Genomic DNA, 19258 nt, shown 5'->3' on the forward strand with positions numbered 1-19258 from the left:
CATGGGAGTCCGTTTTCTATTGTGACTACTTTTACGAGCGTTGTCTCGTTTGTTGTTGAGCTCTGTTGATATGCAGCATGAGCTTCGTCAGCACGCACATATTTCCGGCTGCTCGGGTTCTTAGAACCGTCCGTACAGTGGCATCCCCAGTAATCCGGGAGCACGGCCGCGGGTAGGTTCTCCGTTTCAACTAGGAGCGCTGACAAGTAAGTGCTTCTAACGTAATGTTTGTTGACTCCATTCCCCACTGCGTGCGCCAATTATGCGCGAGTGCTCGGGCGGTCTTTATTTGAAAAGTATGAGTGCGAGTCTGAGTTTCTCTAAATGGTGCACACCAGACGGCTTAGTGGGCATGTGTGATTACATAGTAGTTGATTACAGGGAACTTTAATCACTCCCTTGAGTGAGATGGACTCTCTTTCATATGCATAAACCTCGTTTTGTGACTAGTGATTATCTAATTCACTTTAATTATTTGTGTACAACTATTCCTTCCTCATCATGAGTGGCAATTCAGCTTTCTCTAGAACCTCCTTCAATACTTCAATTGGATAGTAGATTATGTTAACTACTGAGTCCGGGTGAGGCCGGGTAGCTTCAGTTGCTTTGTCATATCTGGTATTAGTCGATTACCATTTTTTATACCATCTCTTGAGTAATTAATCACCATATTGCACACGATAATGGTCTTGTGTTGTTTGTTGATTATCTTACCTCACTTTTAGAGTACCTCGCGCCCGGCTATCGGCCGTTGTGGTCCCATGATGCACGTCTCTTGAAAGGGATGGTAAGCTGCCAACCAAATACCCTCCGCCTTTTTTGCATGCACACGTGTGCCACGGCTACCACCATCACCGTGTTCCCCACTGTTTGAAACCGTCTTGCTGATGTTATGAATCCATTACATCATTACAACATAGTAACTTGGTATTTTTGCTATATCTGATTGACCCATGTTTATTCCATTACAGGGCGACTTGTAGAAAAAGTATAGTCAGACGAGTGTAAGTGACTGGATACATTATAACTGATAATTTCAGTGGTTAGTAGTCTTTATAGCCCACTTATAGGAGAAGTATGTAGTTATTAGGTCCTGAAGAAGCGTCGTTGGATACTGTTGGACATTAAAGACGCGAAACATGTTGACCCTCTGTTAGGGACGGATGGTAGTTCCTCCCCCCTTTTGTTCTCGATACTTTTTGGATAGAGTGTCAGACCATTGTCTCTGTGTCACTCTCCTGATTGTTTTTAATCTTGGCCTCAAACCCCCCCCCCGTTTGGATTAATACATTTTCTCTTGGTTTGGGATTGTGAGCCAATTTTATCATTTTGTGTGGCTCTCCTTATTTCCTTCTTTCCAAACTCACTCTTGGGGTGTTGGCATCATCGAGAAAAGATCTCCGGCAAAGAGCCCCCCTTCGGGTGTGCCCGTCAGACATTGCGGCGCCGGTCTGACGAGGAGCAATGCCGATGATGAAGCATGACACCCAGTCGGGTGTGTGAGGTTTCTTGCTCATAAAGGTTAGGACTTCTTTGTATCCTTTTACTCTTTATTCTGCTTTTGGAACAGTGTATTAGTTTTTGTTATACCCCTAAGGTAGGCCGTAGGTAGCCCCATGTGCAAGGTGCAGTGTATGTTAAAGGTAGGACATGTACTGAGGTGTTTTACATGCCCCAACAGTGAAATACTGCCAAATGTGGTTTTCACTGTGCAAGGCCTATCGCTCCCATAAGTTAACATTGGGACTGCTTTTAAATATGATTAAAGTGTAGATTCCCCTTGAGAGCAGATAGAAATATGGAGTTTGGGGTCTCTGAACTCACTATTTAAAAATACATCTTTTAGTGAAGTTGTTTTTTGAATTGTTAGTTTGAAAATTTCACTTTTAGAAAGTAGGCATTTTGTTAGGTAAAACCATTCTGTGACTCTTCCTGTTTGTGGATTTCCCGTCTGGGTCAGTTTGACAGATGGGCTGTTGTAAATTCCCTCTAGACAGTGACACAAAGGGGTCTGGGGTGTAACCTGCATATCCTGGTGAGCCATCTGAGCTAGAGAGGTGGGAGGAGTAGTCATTCACACCTGAAAGGTCTATGCGTGTCCTCGCACAATGCAGACTCAAACCCCCTGTTGGGTGTCTGGAGCCTGGCTTGGACAAAAAAGGATCTTACAAACACTTGAGACTTTGCTTTGAAGTTTGCCAACTTCACAGGCAGAAAGGGGTATAAGTATTGGACCCAAAACCCCAGACTTTGAGAATCTTTCTGGAATCAAGAGGAACCTCTGCCAAGGAGAAGAGCTGAACAGCTGGAGGAGGAGTACTGCCCCTTTGCTGTGTTGCTTTGCTGGGTTGGCCTGCAGTTGCTGTTTCTGCCTTAAAGAGGGAAAAGGGTTAACTTTGCTGTGTATCTTGCTTGAGAAAGTTCTCCAAGGGCTTGGAGTACAGCTTGCCTCCTTTTGGAAGTCTCAGGGATACCAAAGACTTCAGTTTCCTCGACCTGAGCAGGTCTTTGACTTGTGGCACAAACCTGTCACTACTCCATCTGTATCTAAAGTAATTGCCAGGAGATATAGAACTGTGCCATGTGACCCGCAGTTCCTCACTCAGCACCCTTCACCTAAATATCTGGTGGTCCAGGCTTATTGTTCTAGAAAGGCTGCACCTGGTTCCTTCTCTATGACTCCGGCGGATAGGGAATCAAAGGGCATGGAACAATCTGCAAAAAAGATATTTTCCTCATGTAGCATGGCATTTAAATATGTCAGTGCTACATGTGTGTTGGGCAGGTATGTCTATGCAGTAATGGACTCGGCAAGAGAGGTTGTTCCCAAACTACAGCAGGATGTGTAGGAACATTTTCAAGAATTACTGCAGTATAGTCAAGCAGTGGCTAAGCAGGTTATTCAATCTGGCCTGGATACAGCAGACTATGTTGCCAGAACCATGGGGACACGAGTGGCCAATAGGAGGCATGCATGGCTTAGGGGATCAGGGTTCTCTGCGGATGTACAATTCGCCTTGATGGGTCCAAATTGTTTTGAGAAAAAGCTGACTCTGCTATTAAAAGGTTCAAGGAGAGTAAAGCCACAGCTAAGTCTTTAGGTCTTCAATCACTCTCTTCGACCTATAGACCTTTCCCTAGGTTTAGGGGGTTTGGCCGTAGCTTCTCCTTTCGTGGAAGGCAGCAATTCCAGAGTCAACAACCAGCCAATCCCCTCTACAGGTCTTACAGGGGTCGAGGAAGACTTAGGCAATGTGGTGCCAGCCAGCAGCCTTCCTCCTCCTCCACTGGGAACGTGTCAGGATAGCAGCCCCAGTTCTCTCCTCTTTCGGCAGCAGGTGCTGCCCATAGGGGGAAGATTAATTCATTTTCTATAAGAATGGGAGTCAAAACTTTCGGACTCATGGGTGTTGAGCATTGTAGGAAATGGGTATGCTCTTCCCTTTATGGAGTTGTCCCCTCCTTTTCCTCCTCAGCATTCTTTTTGCTCAGAGGGTTACATGCTGTTGCTTCAGCAAGAGGTACAAAATCTGCTGTTAAAAGGCACAGTGGAGTTGGTTCCGCCGGAAGGAAGGGGTCAGGGATGTTAGTCAAGGTATTTGCTGATCCCCAAGAAAGATAGTTGTAGATCCTAGACCTGAGGATTTTGAACTGGTATCTCAAACAGGAGAAGTTCAAAATGCTGTCTCTATTTCAGGTGCTTTTTGCTCTGAACAAGGAAGACTGGATGGTTTCTGTCGACTTGCAGGATGCGTATTTTCACATCCCCATTCTGAAGTCGCACAGGAAGTCTCTCTGGTTCATGGTAGGGTCGCAACACTACCAGTTTGCTGTCCTTCCTTTTGATCTTACTTTTGCACCTCGAGTCTTCACGAAGGTGATGGCAGTGGTCGCAGGGCATCTCAGAAGGAAGGAAATATCGGTTTTCCCTTACCTGAACGATTGGCTGCTCAAAGCCAAGTCCCCGGAGTGAGTGCTGCACAATTTGCAGGTGACAACCCAGTTGTTGTTCAACCTGGGTTCTTCGTTGAACGTGCCCATATCTCACCTAGAGCCCTCTCAGTGCCTCCTGTTCATAGGGGCAGTACTGGACACAACATTGAATCATGCCCTTCCCCCTCCTGAGAGGATTTGGGACATTCAGGCTATGATTCCAATGTTTCAGGATGGAGCGGTTGTTCTGGTCCTACGCCTGCTCGAGTTGTTCACTGCTTGTATTCTATTGGTCACTCACGCACGTTGGCACATGAGGGCTCTCCAATGGTGCCTCTGCAAGAAATGATTTCAACACAACAGGGACCTTAAGGAATCTATTACAGTCTCCAGAGACACTGCAGCGGATCTTCGATGGTGGAGTATGGACGTCAACCTATTGCAGGGTGCAGCCGTTTTATCCTCCACCTCCAGTCACCAAAGTCATAATGGATGCTTCCACTCTAGGGTTATGAGTGCATCTGGGGGATCTGGAGATCAAAGGTCTTTGGTCTCCAGTAGAACAGATGTTTCACATCAATCTGTTGGGGTTATGGGTGATACATTTGGTTCTCAATGCCTTCCTCCCGTCCATTTGTGGTCAGTCGGTTCAAGTCTTGACAGATGACACTACTGCGATGTGGTACATCAACAAACAAGGAGGAGTAGGGTTGTACCTTCTCTGTAGAGAGGCTCTGCGAGACTAGTCCTGGGCTCAGGACCATCAGGCTTGTATAGTTCTGAACCATTTGGCCAGAGTTCTCAACATAGTTGCGGTCATCTCAGCCGGCACTTTTCAGCCGACCACGAGTGGAGTCTCCATCCAACGGTGGCTCTTCCCGTCTTCCAGTTGTGAGAGATGACTCGGATAGATGTGTTTGCCACTCACAATAACGCGCACTGCCCCTCGTTCTGCAGCTTCCAGTATCCGATGCACTGGGGGGCGCATTTCAGTTGAGCTGGAGCTACTTTACACGTTTTTCCCCATACCTACCCTTGATTTCTCGGTTTCTGAGGAAAATTCGCCAAGACCTGACCCAAGTCATATTAATAGCCCTGGGTTGGCAAAGAAGAGTGTGATACACAGACCTCCTTCAGCTCTCACTGGGCCCACTGCTCTGTCTCCCTCACAGGGCAGATCTCCTCTCGCAGTTGCAGAGGCAGGTTCTACATCCCCACCTCCAGAGCCTGCACCTACATGTCTTGAGATTGAACGGGGCAATCTGAATTCTTTTTCTCTCCCTCCAGAAGTGGTGGGTGTTATATTACAAGCCAGGTGACACTCCACCAAAAATGTCTCTGCTGGCAGATGGGCCAAATTTGTTAAATGGTGTGAGGACAGACACAGTGATCCTTTAAAGGTCTATTTTTCCAGTGTTTTTTCAATTTGCTCTCTCCTTAGCGTGGCAAGTTTGTGCAGTTGAAACAGTGAAGGGTTATCTGTCTGCACTGTCGGCATTTATTTGTTTACCTGATCAACCCTCTTTATTAAAGTCCCCTATAGTTCTAAGGTGTCTTAAGGGTTTCACTAATAGGTTTCCTCCCACTCCTATAATGGTTCAGTGGGATTTAAATTTAGTTCTAACGTACCTGATCGGTACACCGTTTGAACCATTGCATAGTTGCCCATTGAGGTTTCTTATGTTTAAAACAGTTTTTCTTATAGCGATCACGTTGGCTAGGCATGTTAGCGAGCTTCAAGCTCTAAGTGTGAAACACCCTTTTACCACTTTCCATGCTAACAAGGTGGACTTAGCTGCCACAGGTGGTGACTCCTTTCCATTTAGGGCACTCCATTACCCTTCCGCCATTTTACCCTCCTCCCCATCCCTCTATAAAGGAAGAAAGTCTGCATCATCTGTGTCCAAAGAGAGAGCTGAGCTTTTATATGGACAGGACGAAAGAGTTCAGGACAGATGATCAGCTCTTCGTTGGTTACATTGGCAACATGAAGGGCAAAGCAGTTCCACTAAAGAACATTATCAAGGTGGGTCATTCTTTGCATTAAGATATGTTATTCATTGGCAAAGAAGGATCCCCCTGAGGGCATTAGAGCGCATTCAACCAGAGCTAAGTCTACTACTTCTGCTCTGGCTAGAGGGGTGCCTGTTGTTAACATTTGCAAGGCAGCAACTTGGGCTTCCCTCCACACTTTAGCAAAGCATTACTGCTTGGACTCAGAAGTGTGGAGGGTTGGCCATTTTGCCCCCTTCTGTGCTGCAGGATTTCTTGGTATAGCCAGACAGTCACCCACCTCTGAGTACGGGACTGTTTTGGGATTCTATGCAAAAGGTGAGGAATCCAAATGCAGATGTAGCCATCAGAAGAACAAGTTACTTACCCTTGGTAACGCTTTTTCTGGTGAATACAATATCTACCTGTGGGTTCCACATGGTGTCTGGCATGGCAAACACCAGCAGGGAAAATGAGTGAGGGTCATCCCACCATTTGAGGGCAGGATGACCATCACTGTGACTCAGTAGTCCTATGGAGGATGGACTGATTGTGGCAGCTGGACTTCAGCATCAGGAGTTACCGTCAGAGGAGCCAGTGAAGTCTCTAACAATGATAACTCAGTTGTTTCCCTGACACTAAAAAGAGCTGGGGGGACCACAGGTTTGGCGTCGCAGAAACCCCACCGTTTATGGTGTTCTCCACGAAAAACTAAATAAGGTCCTAAGTGTTCACATAAAATACAGGCAATCAGTTGGCTTTGACAATGCTTGCATTTTCTCTTATCGTTCTGTTTCGGTTAAGAATCTGTAAACAATAATATATGTACTGGAAAACCATAGGCTGTTGTCCATTTACTCTTCTACTGTTCATAATTTCACCAATGATAATACTTTTGCCCACATGACTTGACCGGTTTGTAGGATGATGGGAAGGGAGGGGCTTAACGAATAGAAAAGGATGTAACTTAAATGATATATAAATGGTTCCAATATTTTACTGATTCCTAAAATAGGTTTAGTACATACCAAATACCTTTTTAGCCCTCACAAACAGTCTTTTCAAATCAGAGTGTTTTTGCAACCGCTAAAAAGTTTACTACGTCTGGGACCAGATGTACTAAGCAATTTTCCAGTCACTTGCAACCAGAAAAATGCTTTTTGAAATTGACCAAAGGCAAAATGTGACTCAGTAACTTGTTACTGAATCACATTTTGCTTTTGTGATTCAGTATTAGGAAGGGACGTGTTTAGGGCGTTCGTTCCTAATATCGAATCACAGTGGTGTGTGTGAATGTTTTACGACTGAAATGCAGTTGCAAAACATTCACATTTTACTGACTCATTAAAGGAGGTAGTAACCTATTCGCAAATGGGAAGGGGTCCCTAACGGACCCCTTCCCCTTTGTGAATGTGGGTGCCAACATTTATTAGGAGGGACCACTGCATACTCTTAACAAATGAAAACAACACTTTTTGGGCCACATGTACGTAAAGGATTTAGCATTGGCATACGACGAATTGGGCCGTTAACGACCGCTAAAAACCCTTTCTATAAGTACTAACCCTATTTTGTGAGTTACCGACTCACAAAATAAGTTTTGCGATTAGGTATTAGGAAGGGGTGTGTTAATGCCGTCCCTTCCTAATAGCGACTCGCAGAGGGATGTGTGAATGTTTTGTTACCGTACTGCGGTCGCAAAACATTTGCAGTTTACCACCAATTTCAAACTGGTGGTAACCCATTCGCAAACAGGAAGGGGGTGCCACTGCCTACTCTTAAAAAATGTATTTTAAAGTTTTCTTTTCTTTAAACGCATCCAGTTTTCCTTTAAGGAAAACAGGTTGCATTTTTTAATAAAAAACTGCTTTATTTAAAAAGCAGTCACAGACATTGTGGTCTGCTGACCTCAGCAGGCCACTGTCCCTGTGAGTGCAGCAGAGGCAGCTCCTCCATGAGGGCAGAGGAGCATCCCCGCCTCCCCCAGCAGCAGTGGCAGCTACAAAACCTTTATAAGGAAACAATAATAAACAGTGTTTATTATTGTTTCCTTGTAAAGGGAGGGGCCACGGAGGTGACGAGTGTGAGCACTCCCCCTCAGAGCGCATGTGTGTTTGGCCGGCCAAACACACATGCACACAGGGCACTCAGTTGCTGGGCTGGAGAGAGGCTTCCAGTCAGCCTGCAGCATCAGGATTGGCCGCAGGGCGGGCTGGGAGCCTGTGCCTGTGAAGAGTGGAGCGGGATACTTGCGGCGTGCGCAGCTTTCAAGTAATTTTCTTTTTTTTTTTTTTTTGTTTATTAATACCCCCCCCGCATCCCCCCCCAACACCGCGAACCGCAACTGGAGTGCAGTTCATTTCCAATGGGTCATAAATTGCGACCTGCCTCCTATTGATGAGAGAAGTCCCTTGCGATGCAGTTGGGAATTGCAAACAGTGTCTGAGACACTGGTCTATATCACATTTTGCGAGTCTCAAAAAGTCGCAATTAGGAACTTGCAAAATGGCTCGATCGTACATGTGGTCCCTGGCTCTTATTGCTTTAGTCTGAGTGAATTGTGTTTTACCCATGTGCGTTTGTGTGGTGATTTTTGTTACTGAAGCTTTAAAACATGCCATGTTACAATAGGCAAAAGACTTGCCTTTGCCTTTCAAGTTTTGCTTTCTGCCTTTGTAGCAATTCTTCTCAAATGGTAATCACAGGGCTCAAGCACAGCATGCAAATGAAAACTCTCGACACTTAGGCCTCTGTTAATGCAGGTGTCTGTGTTCATTGCTGAGCTGTTTTTACGGGCAACCTCTACCTGCACTCTATAAGCACAGCCAGGGCCCGGCGATATTAAGGGCCAGGTGTAGCAAAGGTTTTTACCCATTCTGTGCCTGTGGGAAAAAGTGTTCGTACATATGGCCTTAAGTGCCTAGAAACAGGCGCTCTGCGCCGCCAAACAGTGTCATGCAGTGGGACATGTCTACTCTCTCCCCCTTCCCGCCATGTACTGAAGTATTGAACAAAAGAGAGGAAAGGAAAGAATGAGGTCATGTAGCCGAGATGCAGGTCACGTGCCCATGTGTGGGTGCAAAACTTCACAGGCTGACCGAGGAAGGAAGGAAGCAATTTTGCGATCGTGCAGGAGACGGGCTCTGCCAGAGACGCGTTAAAAAGGTAGGAGATGTGGGGGTTTGCTCCAGGCTGTAATCGCATCCCTCAGCCCCCACATCCTCTAAGCGGAATCCGTTCGCGACAGTCCCCAAGGAAAAGGGAAGCAGCTGAGCAGAGGCTGCTGCTGAGCGACAGCCTCTGCAGCCACCAGCAGCCGGCCTGCGAGATGCTCCAAGGCTCCACCCCCACGCTGTGTCAGGAGTGCACTTCCTGCCTGTACCACAACACAAGTACCTCACTCATCCATGAGCCGGCGGATGCCGTGCCTTTATCTCTTCACTGGCATCAGCCAGTCTTTCCCTTAACTGCCATCGCTGCACAGACTTAAGGCCCCAGTCACACAGTTTGGCAGGTAACGTGTGTACTGTATGTGTGGCTTCAAGACTTATCCCCACCCCTGTGAATGTTTAAAGTGATGTTTTCGGTCCTCCTCTTGTGGATGGGATCTCCCTGTGGTGTCGCCTGATTACTGCAGTCTGTTCGGGTGTTTTTTTGCATTGAATAAGCACAGTTTTGGTTGGATTTGCCCGAGCACAGCCAGCTGTTTGAGTGCAGCTCGCTCCTTCCCACTTAACACGTCATCAGAGAGAGACAGCGCTTTGCCCTGGCCCGTGCGTTTTGCATTCTCCTAAAGGCATGAAATAAGAGGACAGGGATTGCGCTAGTGTATCGCATCTGCAGTGACCATCAATGTTTATCTGCCTCTCGTGTCCCCCTAGAGGCATCCATGGAGCAGGAGTGTGCAGATGCCCTCAACCAAGTCTTCTCCGATGATGGTAAACATTCCGACCTTTCTTTGAGTTAAAGATATTTCTTACCTGCTCAGCAACATTATTTTATGGGGTGGGGAAATGCCCCAAAGTGGGCTGGTTTGGTGGCAGAAAGGTGCTGAATAATGCATCTTTATTCGGAACTATTGGAAATGTTGCCATCTTGCAGAGTCCTAACGATCTTAAGGCTCAGCAAATGCACACACACCTGACTCCTGCGCATCCGTGCCTCCTGCATGCATGATGCACCGTTTGTAGCTGTAACCTATGCCATGCTTCCCTTTCTTGTGTATCATTAATATTTAAACGTAGGCGTTTAGCTAGGGGTTCCGGGCCATGATGATGTAAAATGAATTGCCAACCAGTGGGTGTTAAGAAGACTGTGACATCAGAACATCTAGGAGTGCACAGGTAACACAAGAGTCCACCCCGCCCGCCCCCTGTTAGTTTTTTGTCTGCCCTGAAGCACATTAAGGTGTCTTTTTCAGGGTCTTCCTACAATGCCTCCCCCGGACAGTGCAATAGTGACTGCGATCTCCTGCATTCCCAAGGGCAGAGAAGAGATGCTAACGTTTTATTCGGAATGGAAGGATATACTGTCTGGCTGTCGAGGAAGATAGCCAAACCTGCTTGTCTTTATCTTTATTTGTTCATATATTACGAAAAGCGTTACTGAATTGCCTATAAGCACTCTTAGAGAGAGATCAGTGGTGTGAGAGGGTTAAACTTGCTCTTTATGTTGATGTTGGCCGATGAAGTTACATTTACCTAGTTATTGCATTTCATTCGTGTGGCATAAGTAATGAGTCACCAAAATTAATTGTGACCGTGCATAGTTTTGGTGTACATGGTACTGGCAGCCTGCTGGCGGTAGTAAGGGTGCTTCATTTGGTTCTGACATTGGGGATCTTTTGTTTGGCTTTTGACTGTCTGCAGTGCTTGGAGTAGTTGGGCTACAATGCTCTGGAGTTCCCCATGTCGAGATGTAGCTGGTTGAAAAGGCAGGTTCTGAATGAGCAGGGACATTGTGAATCCACTGGCGGAGGTTGTTCCGTAGTCAGGGGCCCATCACTAACAAGTCAGCCTCCTCTTTACTTTTAGTGAGTTCTGAGAATGTATGTATATGTATATATATATATATATATATATATATGTGTGAGTGATATGTAAAAAATGTGCTTAACAAGACAGCTGAGCAGGGTATAAGGTCTGTTGTAGAGGATGGTGAGAACTTAGGGCCAGATGTATGAAGCTCTTTTATGGGCCGTTTGCGACAGGCAAAAGTTTTTTTGCTATGTACCATCCATATTTTGCAAGTTGGTAACCTATTACCGACTCGCAAAATAGGGATTGAGGGCCAGATGTAGGAAGCAGTTTGCAATGCACAAAACCCAGTTTGCGATTCTGTTACTTGGTTACCGAATCGCAAAACGGGTTTGCGAGTCGCAATTAGGAAGGGGTGTCCCCTTCCTAAGTGCGAGTCGCAGTGCAATGCAGGATTGCTTTGTGACCGCGAACGTGGCCGCAAACCAATCGCAGTTAGCACCCATTTCAAATGGGTGCTAACCCATTCGCAAAAGGGAAGGGGTCCCCATGGGGACCCCTTCCCCGTTGTGAATGGCACTGCAAACAGGCAGTGGTCCTTTAAGGAAAACGGGCTGCATTACAAAAAAAAAAACTTCTATATTTAAAAGCAGTCAGAGACATGGTGGCCTGCTGTCTCCGGCAGGCCACCATCCCTTTGTAGCTGTTCACTTTGGGTTGCAAATTGCGACCTGCCTCATGAATATTGATGAGGCACGCCCATTTGCAACGCATTGCGAATTGCTAACAGAGTCAAACACACTGTCATGCATTGCAGTTTGCGATTTCCTAATAGGGAATTGCTAAAATTTGCTATTAGGAAATCGCAAAGCGCTTTTTTGGTACATCTGGCCCTTTGTTCTGGGCAAACTTGAAAACGTGGGCAGGTGTTAGCATGCAGCTTTCTTTAGTAGGTAGGCTTGCTGACCTGTGAAGGTTTTTGTAGGTGAAGCGTACCATTTTGAAGTTTATACTAGCCGGTAATGGCAGAGTAAGCAGACTTGAGTAAGGCTGATTGGTATTTTCAGTGCCTGAAGATGGTGTGTGCATATGTCCCAGATGGTGATCACATAAATCAGCCCCTATGACTGAAAGTCTGAATACCTTGTACTGCCCCATATTAAATGACTTATACCTTCTAGCTATTGCTGACATCCATGGTACCCTTGTGGTTTCAGTCAACTCTTAGAAACCTTTCACAAGAATTCCAGTAATTTGCCACCTTTTTTATCCAGAGGTTGAAGATCTTTTTTAAATATATATTTCATCCTTTTGTTTTGCTGCAATGAAAGTAATAACAAACATTTGACAAAGCATGCATCATTATCATAAATGATAATATGTATGCGGTTAATGGCCTTAATCCCATATTTTTTCCTTTGGATCGTGGCTGCTTCATGGAACAAGAGTCTCTCAAAAAAGGAGCTTGTGACCTCCAAAGCTGACGTACCATATAATTCATTCATTGTAGCATAAAGCTGAGGTTTATTAAACCCAAGTGCCCTAGTTGATAATGCCGGGACTCACTCCAAGGCTTTAGAATTCCCTGAAACCAGTCATATGATAAAAGGTCTGAGTTCCACTCAGTTGCAGTACAGAATCTTGGCAGCATCACACTATTCAGCCTCCTACCATCAGTTGAACAGTGCAAGGATCGAGTCTGCCAAGTTATCAGTACCAAAGGTACCGAAAATGTCTTGATTCACCAATGACATATTTTGGTAGCAACTTTTTCCCTCAGCCAGTGAGTACTGCAAATACCACAATGCACAGCTTGGAGTCTGCTGGTACCAACAACAACCGGAAGTAGTAAAATAAATAATTTCACGATACAAGTACGAGCTCTTGCAGCTCCCTCTGCTGTTTCACATCAGACCCACAAGCCATGACAGTCTGAGTGGATTCTGTTTTAGATCAGACATACTGTAGGATGGTGGCTCAGTATGTGGTGGACACCTATGGTGTTACACCTTATAGTATGTTCAGGCAACCCTTATTAGATACTGTTACAGTAAGTAACTTATCACACATGAAAGGAACCACACAGTGTTACAAAAATAAAGGTACTTTATTACAGGAACACCAAACTAGATTACTATAGTTAAACCCCCTTCTGGAGGTAAGTACACACAAAAAATACACAGGTAAGTATTGGGAAATAACATAAAATAGCAAGGGCCCTATAGGGAGGCCGAACCATGTACTAAAAAAGTGGAATGTGAGGATGGGTCCCCCACCAGAGGATATGGAGTAGTTAGCCAAGGGCTGTGAGAGAGTGGAACAACAAGGGATACGTATCTAGAAGATCCCCAGTGACCAGGAGAGGAGAGGTAAGTTAACTGGTTGTCCCAATAGATTATATTTCAAAAGCAGGACCAGGCCATTGGAACCCAATGGTGGATTCAAGATAAAGAAGACCCGCAAACGAAAGGGGCAGAGTCCAGTCCATGCAGGAGTGTCCAGGTGGTGCAGGAGGCAAGCACACCCTTCTGTGGGTAAAGATCCAGGTCAGCGGTGATGGAGGAAGTCCAGCTGTGGGGCCCAGGAGCTGCGGAGGAGTCCCTGAAGTCACCTAGGAGCTGTCCCTTGTCGATTGCCGGATTGCAGACGGGTCAGTGGTCAGGAGGACCACCAACAAGCACAAACAAATGCAACTGGAGCTGTTGGAGATTTGCAGAGCTGAAGAGGACCAGCAAGGTCCAGGGGATTTGACACTTGGAGGGGAATCCGGGCTGACCCTGAGGTTGCAGGAGAGCCAGCAGAAGGGTTGGAGCCCTCATGAGCAACCCACTGGCAGCAGGCACAGTAAGTCGCACTGACGCACAGTCAGCACACCTTAAGAGGAGTTCTATGGCACTGGAGCAGCAGAGAGAAGACTGTCCTTGCAGAGTTAGAGTGCTGGAGGCTGGGACCATTTGGAGCCTGAAGATCCCTTGGAGCAGGAGTCAACAAGCCTTGTTTGCTGCAACAGTCGCGGTGCACAGGGGCTCTGTCTTGGAGGAAGAGGCAAGGACTCACCTTCTCCCAAGTTGGACAGAAATCAGAGAGGACCCCTCAGAACCACCTCCAGTGTTGGAGAATCTTCGCAGGTTCAGAGGACAGCAGATCCCAGGACGTCGTTGCCTTAGCTACCTGCAGATACAGGGGAGTGACTCCTTCACTCCAAGGGAGACTCTCTTTCTCTTCCAGGGGATCCTCATCAATAGTCATAAACCCTGTGCGGGGACCCCGGAGCATACATAAAATACACACATGTACAAGTATGAAATATGCACGAAAAATATATATAGCATTTTTAGTAGACAATTTTCATACCAAACTCATGTATACATGTGTACAACAGCAATGCAGACTATATTCATAAACAAGCTAAAATGCTTTATTTTTATGGAGTTTTTATTTTTTTAAGCAGTCCCTTTCAAAATTACAATAAGAGAAGAAACTTTCCAAAGCCCCATAACTGGGCCCAGGGAAAGAAGCAGTAGCAACATCAGTGAAAAAAGAGAAAAAACGACATTGAAAACAATGGAGCATTATTAGCCAATAGGCTGCATGCAGGTTAACACAGGAGAACCATAAAATTCTGGCACCGTGCCTTTAAGACCCTGAGCACCTCCAGTATCCCACCATGCCTCAGGGGTGAAGGAGAGGTGACAGTTGATTCACAGTTAGGTCAGCTCTTTTTTCCGGCTCTTTGAGAGGATCCTGGAGCATTGAGCTCTCAGTTTTTCTGAGTTTTTCTCAGGAAAATATTTAAAAACAGCGTTTTTTCTACCTTCACTCAACATTTCACACCTTTGTCTGAGTCAAGGGATTTTTTCCTGACTGGAAAATACCTTCTCTTTTTGTGAAGTGCCCTTCCTGTGGGAAGAAGAAGGCCCAGTCTGATCCACACTCCCTCTGCATTGTGTGTTTACCTCAGAGTCACTGCCCTGACACTTGCAGACACTGCAAGAACATGTCAAAAAGAACTCTGAAGGACAGGGAGAAGACCAGACTTCATGGTCTTCATGAGAGACAGAAGACATCGTCCTCTTCGCTTCCCAGGCAGCCAACAAGCCATTCTCAGGAGAGACAGGCTAGATCGACGTCAGCAGGTAGGAAGGTACCTGTTTGTTCCACGTCGACGTCATCGCTGTCACCGTCACATCGTCATAGATCGCCGTCAACGGCGACCCGACCGACGTCGAGGGATACGACGTCGAAGGTGCATGGCCACCATAAGAGCAGATCTCCGTCAACGGCAACCCACCGTTGAGCCAGCACCGTCGTGCTCATTCGCCGTCGAAGGCCTCGCACCCGTCAATGGCACGGAAGACGACGTCAAGATCGCCTCAACGGCGAGAGCAAAGACATCCGCCATCGACGGCCCATCACTCAATGGCGAGGCACACGACGTCGAGCAGGTCGCGGTCAAGGGACCACTGGTCACCGTCGAGGCGCTTGACGTCGAGACCAGAGCAATCCGCGGCACTCCCTTCGACGTTGTTGCAACTTTCGATGTCAACACAAGTGTTGCCTATCTCACAAGGAGAAAAGCGTCGGCTACCGCCGGCTGAGAAGAACACTCCAACAAGTCCTGTGGTCTCCATAAGGAGTGGTTCATCTGGGCGGTCGAGAGTTGCATCGTCTGGGCACATCTCGCCCATCAACTTATCGCCAAGTTGGTTGGAAAGTCTTAATAAAACGACTGCTTCTCCAGACTCGCAATACTCGAGAATGTACTCACCTTCTGCTTCTCTCCCGAGGACACCATCGCCAACAGCGCGGACAGAACGGGCTCGTTTTGCGTCTCACCAGTCGGCCACTAGGCCTCGGCGCGCTGCTACAACATCTCGGAGCAGGTCACGCTCCCAGAGAAGATCCAGATCATGATCACGCCGTCACAGAAGGTCTCCTTCTTAGTCCACATCATCTGGGTCTTCGTTAAGAGGGTATTCCCCGACCCTAACGGATTCTCCACCAGCTAGAGTTTCCCCGGTGGACGACATCACAACTTTTAATGAGGTGCTTCTCAGGGGAGCACAAAAGCTGAATATTGAGGTCCTGGAGCCTTCAACCTCTTCATCCGTAATCTTTGAAACCCTGCAACACAGGGCGGTTTCAAAGAAATTGTTACCGCTCGTGCCTGGTCTTCTTCAAGCAACCATGGACACCTTTTTAGCACCAGCTAACCTCAGATCAGCTCCTGCTAGGATCTTAAAGAAATACAAGGCACCTGATCAAGATCCTTTGTTTCTCAGGACTGATCCACCGCCGGACTCAGTCATATTGGCCGCAGCCCGGAAGACGCACTCAGTGGCATCTTCTCTTCCAGGGGATCCTCATCAATAGTCATAAACATTGAATATTCCCGCCCCCGTGCGGGGACCCCGGAGCATATATAAAATACACACATATTACACATGTGTAAAAAACAGCAATGCAGGCTATAATGTTAAAAACAGGCTAAAATGCTTTATTTCTATATAGTTTTTTGTTTTTTTTTATTATAAAACTACAATAGAGAATAAATATCTACCCAAGCCCCTAAAACTAGGCTTAGGGAAGTAAGCAGCAGCAAACTCTAGAGAAAAAGAGAAAAAACTGCATTGAAAAACAATGAAGCATTCTTAGCCAATAGGCTGCATGCAGGTTAACACAGGAGAACCATAAAAACTTTGGCACCGTGCCTTTAAGACCCTGAGCACCTCCAGTGTCCCACCATGCCTCAGGGGTGAAAGAAAGGTGACAGTTGGTTCACAGTTAGGCCAGTTCTTTTTTCCGGCTTCTTCTGAGAGGATCCTGGAGCATTGAGCTCTCAGTTTTTCTGAGTTTTTCTCAGAAAAATCCTTTAAAAGAGCGTTTTTTCCTTTTTCATTCGACAAATAACATCTTTGTCTGAGCTAGGCAGTTTTTTCCTGACAGAAAAATGCCTTCACTTTTTGTCAAATGCCCTGCTTGTGGGAAGAAGAAGGCCCAATCAGATCCACACTCTCTGTGTATAGTGTGCCTGCCTCAGAGTCACTGCCCTGACACTTGTAAGTACTGCAAGAATATGTCAAAGAGGACTCTGAAAGACAGAGAAAAGATCCGGCTACATGGGCTTCAGGAGAGGCAAAGAACATCGTCCTCCTCACTTCCCAGACAACCAGCAGGCCATTCTCAGGAGAGAATGGCTTGGTCGATGTCAGCAGGTAGGAAAGTACCTGTTTGTTCACCGTCGACGTCGTCGCTACCACCGCGGCATAGATCGCCGTCGACGGCGACGCACCCGACGTCGAAGGACACGGCGTCGAGGGAACAACATCGCAGGGGCAGGTCTCCGTCGACGGCAGCCCGCCGATCGACGTCGAGTCATCGCCGGCGTGCCCGGTCGCCGCCAAAGGCTGTGCGCCCCTCGATGTCAAGACACACCACGTCGAAATCGCCACGACGGCATGAGAGCCATCCGCCGTCGGCTTCCCGACGCTCCACGTCGAGGCACACGACGGCGAGCAGGTCGAGGTCCAAGGATCGCCGTTCGACGTCAAGGCACTCTGCGTCGAGGCACTCAACGTCGAGGCACTTAACGTCGAGGCAAGAGCAACCGGCGGGGCGCCCTTCGACGTAGACACAGCCATCGACGTCGACACAGGTTTTGCCTGTCCCTCAGGGAGTAGAACATCGCCCCACGCCAGACAAGGCCGCGCCATCTCCAGTGGTCTCCATACCGAGCGACTCTTCTCGGTCAAGAGCGGCATCATCTGGGCATGTCTCGCCCATCAATCTATCTCCAAGATGGCTGGAGAGCCTTAACAGACCAGCGGCCTATCCAGATTCGCAATATTCGCGAATATACTCGCCTTCTGCCTCCCTGCCAAGAACGCCATCACCGACAGCCAGGGCAGGACGGGCTCGTTCTGCTCCTCGTCAACCAGCCGCGAGGCCTAGGCGCTCTGCTACAGCGTCTCGCAGCAGGTCTCGTTCTCAACGAAGATCCAGGTCTCGCTCAAGAAGAAGATCACCCTCTTGGTCTTCATCGGGTTCATCTGTGGGGCGTAACTCACCCACCCAAACAGAATCACCACCTGCTAGAGTCTCACCAGTGGATGACATTACCACGTTTAACGAGGTGCTGCTAAGAGGAGCGCAGAAACAAAATATAGAAGTTCCAGAGCCATCTACCTCCTCGTCAGTCATCTTTGAGACTCTACAACAGAGATCAGCATCAAAAAAGCTGCTGCCTCTAGTGCCTGGTTTGTTGCAGCCAACCATGGACACTTTCCTGGCCCCAGCCTCGCTCAAATCTGCCCCGGCTAGGATTCTCAAAAAATACAAGGCTCCCGAACAGGACCCTTTGTTCCTCAGGAAGGATCCGCCACCGGACTCGGTTATAATAGCTGCCGCCCGAAAGACCCACTCGGTGGCATCATCATCCACGGTCCCCCCGGATAAAGAGAGCAGGCATCTAGACTCTCTGGGGAGAAAGATATGCGGGACGGTGGCTTCGGCAATGAAAGTCTCCAGTGCTTCTGCACTCCTGGGCAGGTATGATCGTTCTCTTTGGGACTCTCTCAGTAGATTCACAGAAAAATTGCCCAGAGAGGACAGACAAGATTTCCAGGAGATATTGCAAGAAGGATGCCTGGTATCCAACCAGGTTATCAGCGCGGCAGCAGATGGGGCGGATTTAGCTGCACATGGCTACGCGCATGGAATCTGTGCAAGGAGGTCTTCCTGGCTGAGGCTCACTGGTTTGAAGCAGGAAGCACAACAACGCATCCTGAATCTCCCTTTCGCCGGGAACTCTCTATTCGGTGCCCATGCAGACGAAGAAATGGCCCGCATGAAGACCGAGGTGGATACCATGAGGGCAGTGGGCCTGGAAAGAAAGAAAGAGTTCAGGCGGAGGTACAGGCCTTATGACAGGCGCCCTTTCCAGCAGAGGGTTCAAACCCCTCATGTGTCTCAAAGGTCACAGCAACGACAGGGACGCCCTCTCTTTCAACGGAGAAACACAAGGGAGCGAGGCTTAAGTAGACCTCAACAGTCCACTCCGAAAGCACCCACCAAACAATGAAATCTCGCTTCCCTCGACACTGTACACCACTCCGGTGGGGGGAAGTATTACAGCTTATCTTCACGAGTGGCACTCTATCACAAGAGACAAATGGGTGCTCAATATTGTCGAACATGGCTATTCTCTTCTTTTCAAACAGCCTCCACCACGCTTGCCACCAACCAAAGACAATCCATCTCATCTCAGCTTGCTACGCAAGGAGGCTCTCGCCCTCCTAAAAAAGAATGCCATAGAAAAGGTTCCACCTGCGCACAGAGGAAAGGGGGTTTACTCCCGT

The 19258-nt window shown here is 47.5% G+C and overlaps 1 protein-coding gene across 3 annotated transcripts in view; it reads left to right on the top strand.

The window, feature by feature from the left end:
* The first annotated feature begins 8993 nt into the window (after window positions 1-8993).
* Window positions 8994-19258, top strand: part of LOC138260940 (uncharacterized) — a 771875-nt gene continuing 761610 nt past the window's right edge. Inside the window, exon 1 of one of the 3 annotated variants that reach the window (XM_069209481.1) lies at window positions 8994-9090. Coding sequence is in view for 1 of the 3 variants with exons in the window: in XM_069209479.1 (XP_069065580.1) it covers window positions 9815-9863 (49 nt within the window). In the remaining 2 variants the exon portion in view is untranslated. Of the gene's footprint in view, window positions 9091-9292; window positions 9864-19258 lie in introns of those variants that run through there. The other 2 variants (XM_069209479.1, XM_069209480.1) reach the window with 2 other exon arrangements.

Source organism: Pleurodeles waltl, chromosome 10 (genome assembly GCF_031143425.1).
Source record: "Pleurodeles waltl isolate 20211129_DDA chromosome 10, aPleWal1.hap1.20221129, whole genome shotgun sequence".
Classification (NCBI taxonomy): Eukaryota; Metazoa; Chordata; class Amphibia; order Caudata; family Salamandridae; genus Pleurodeles; species Pleurodeles waltl.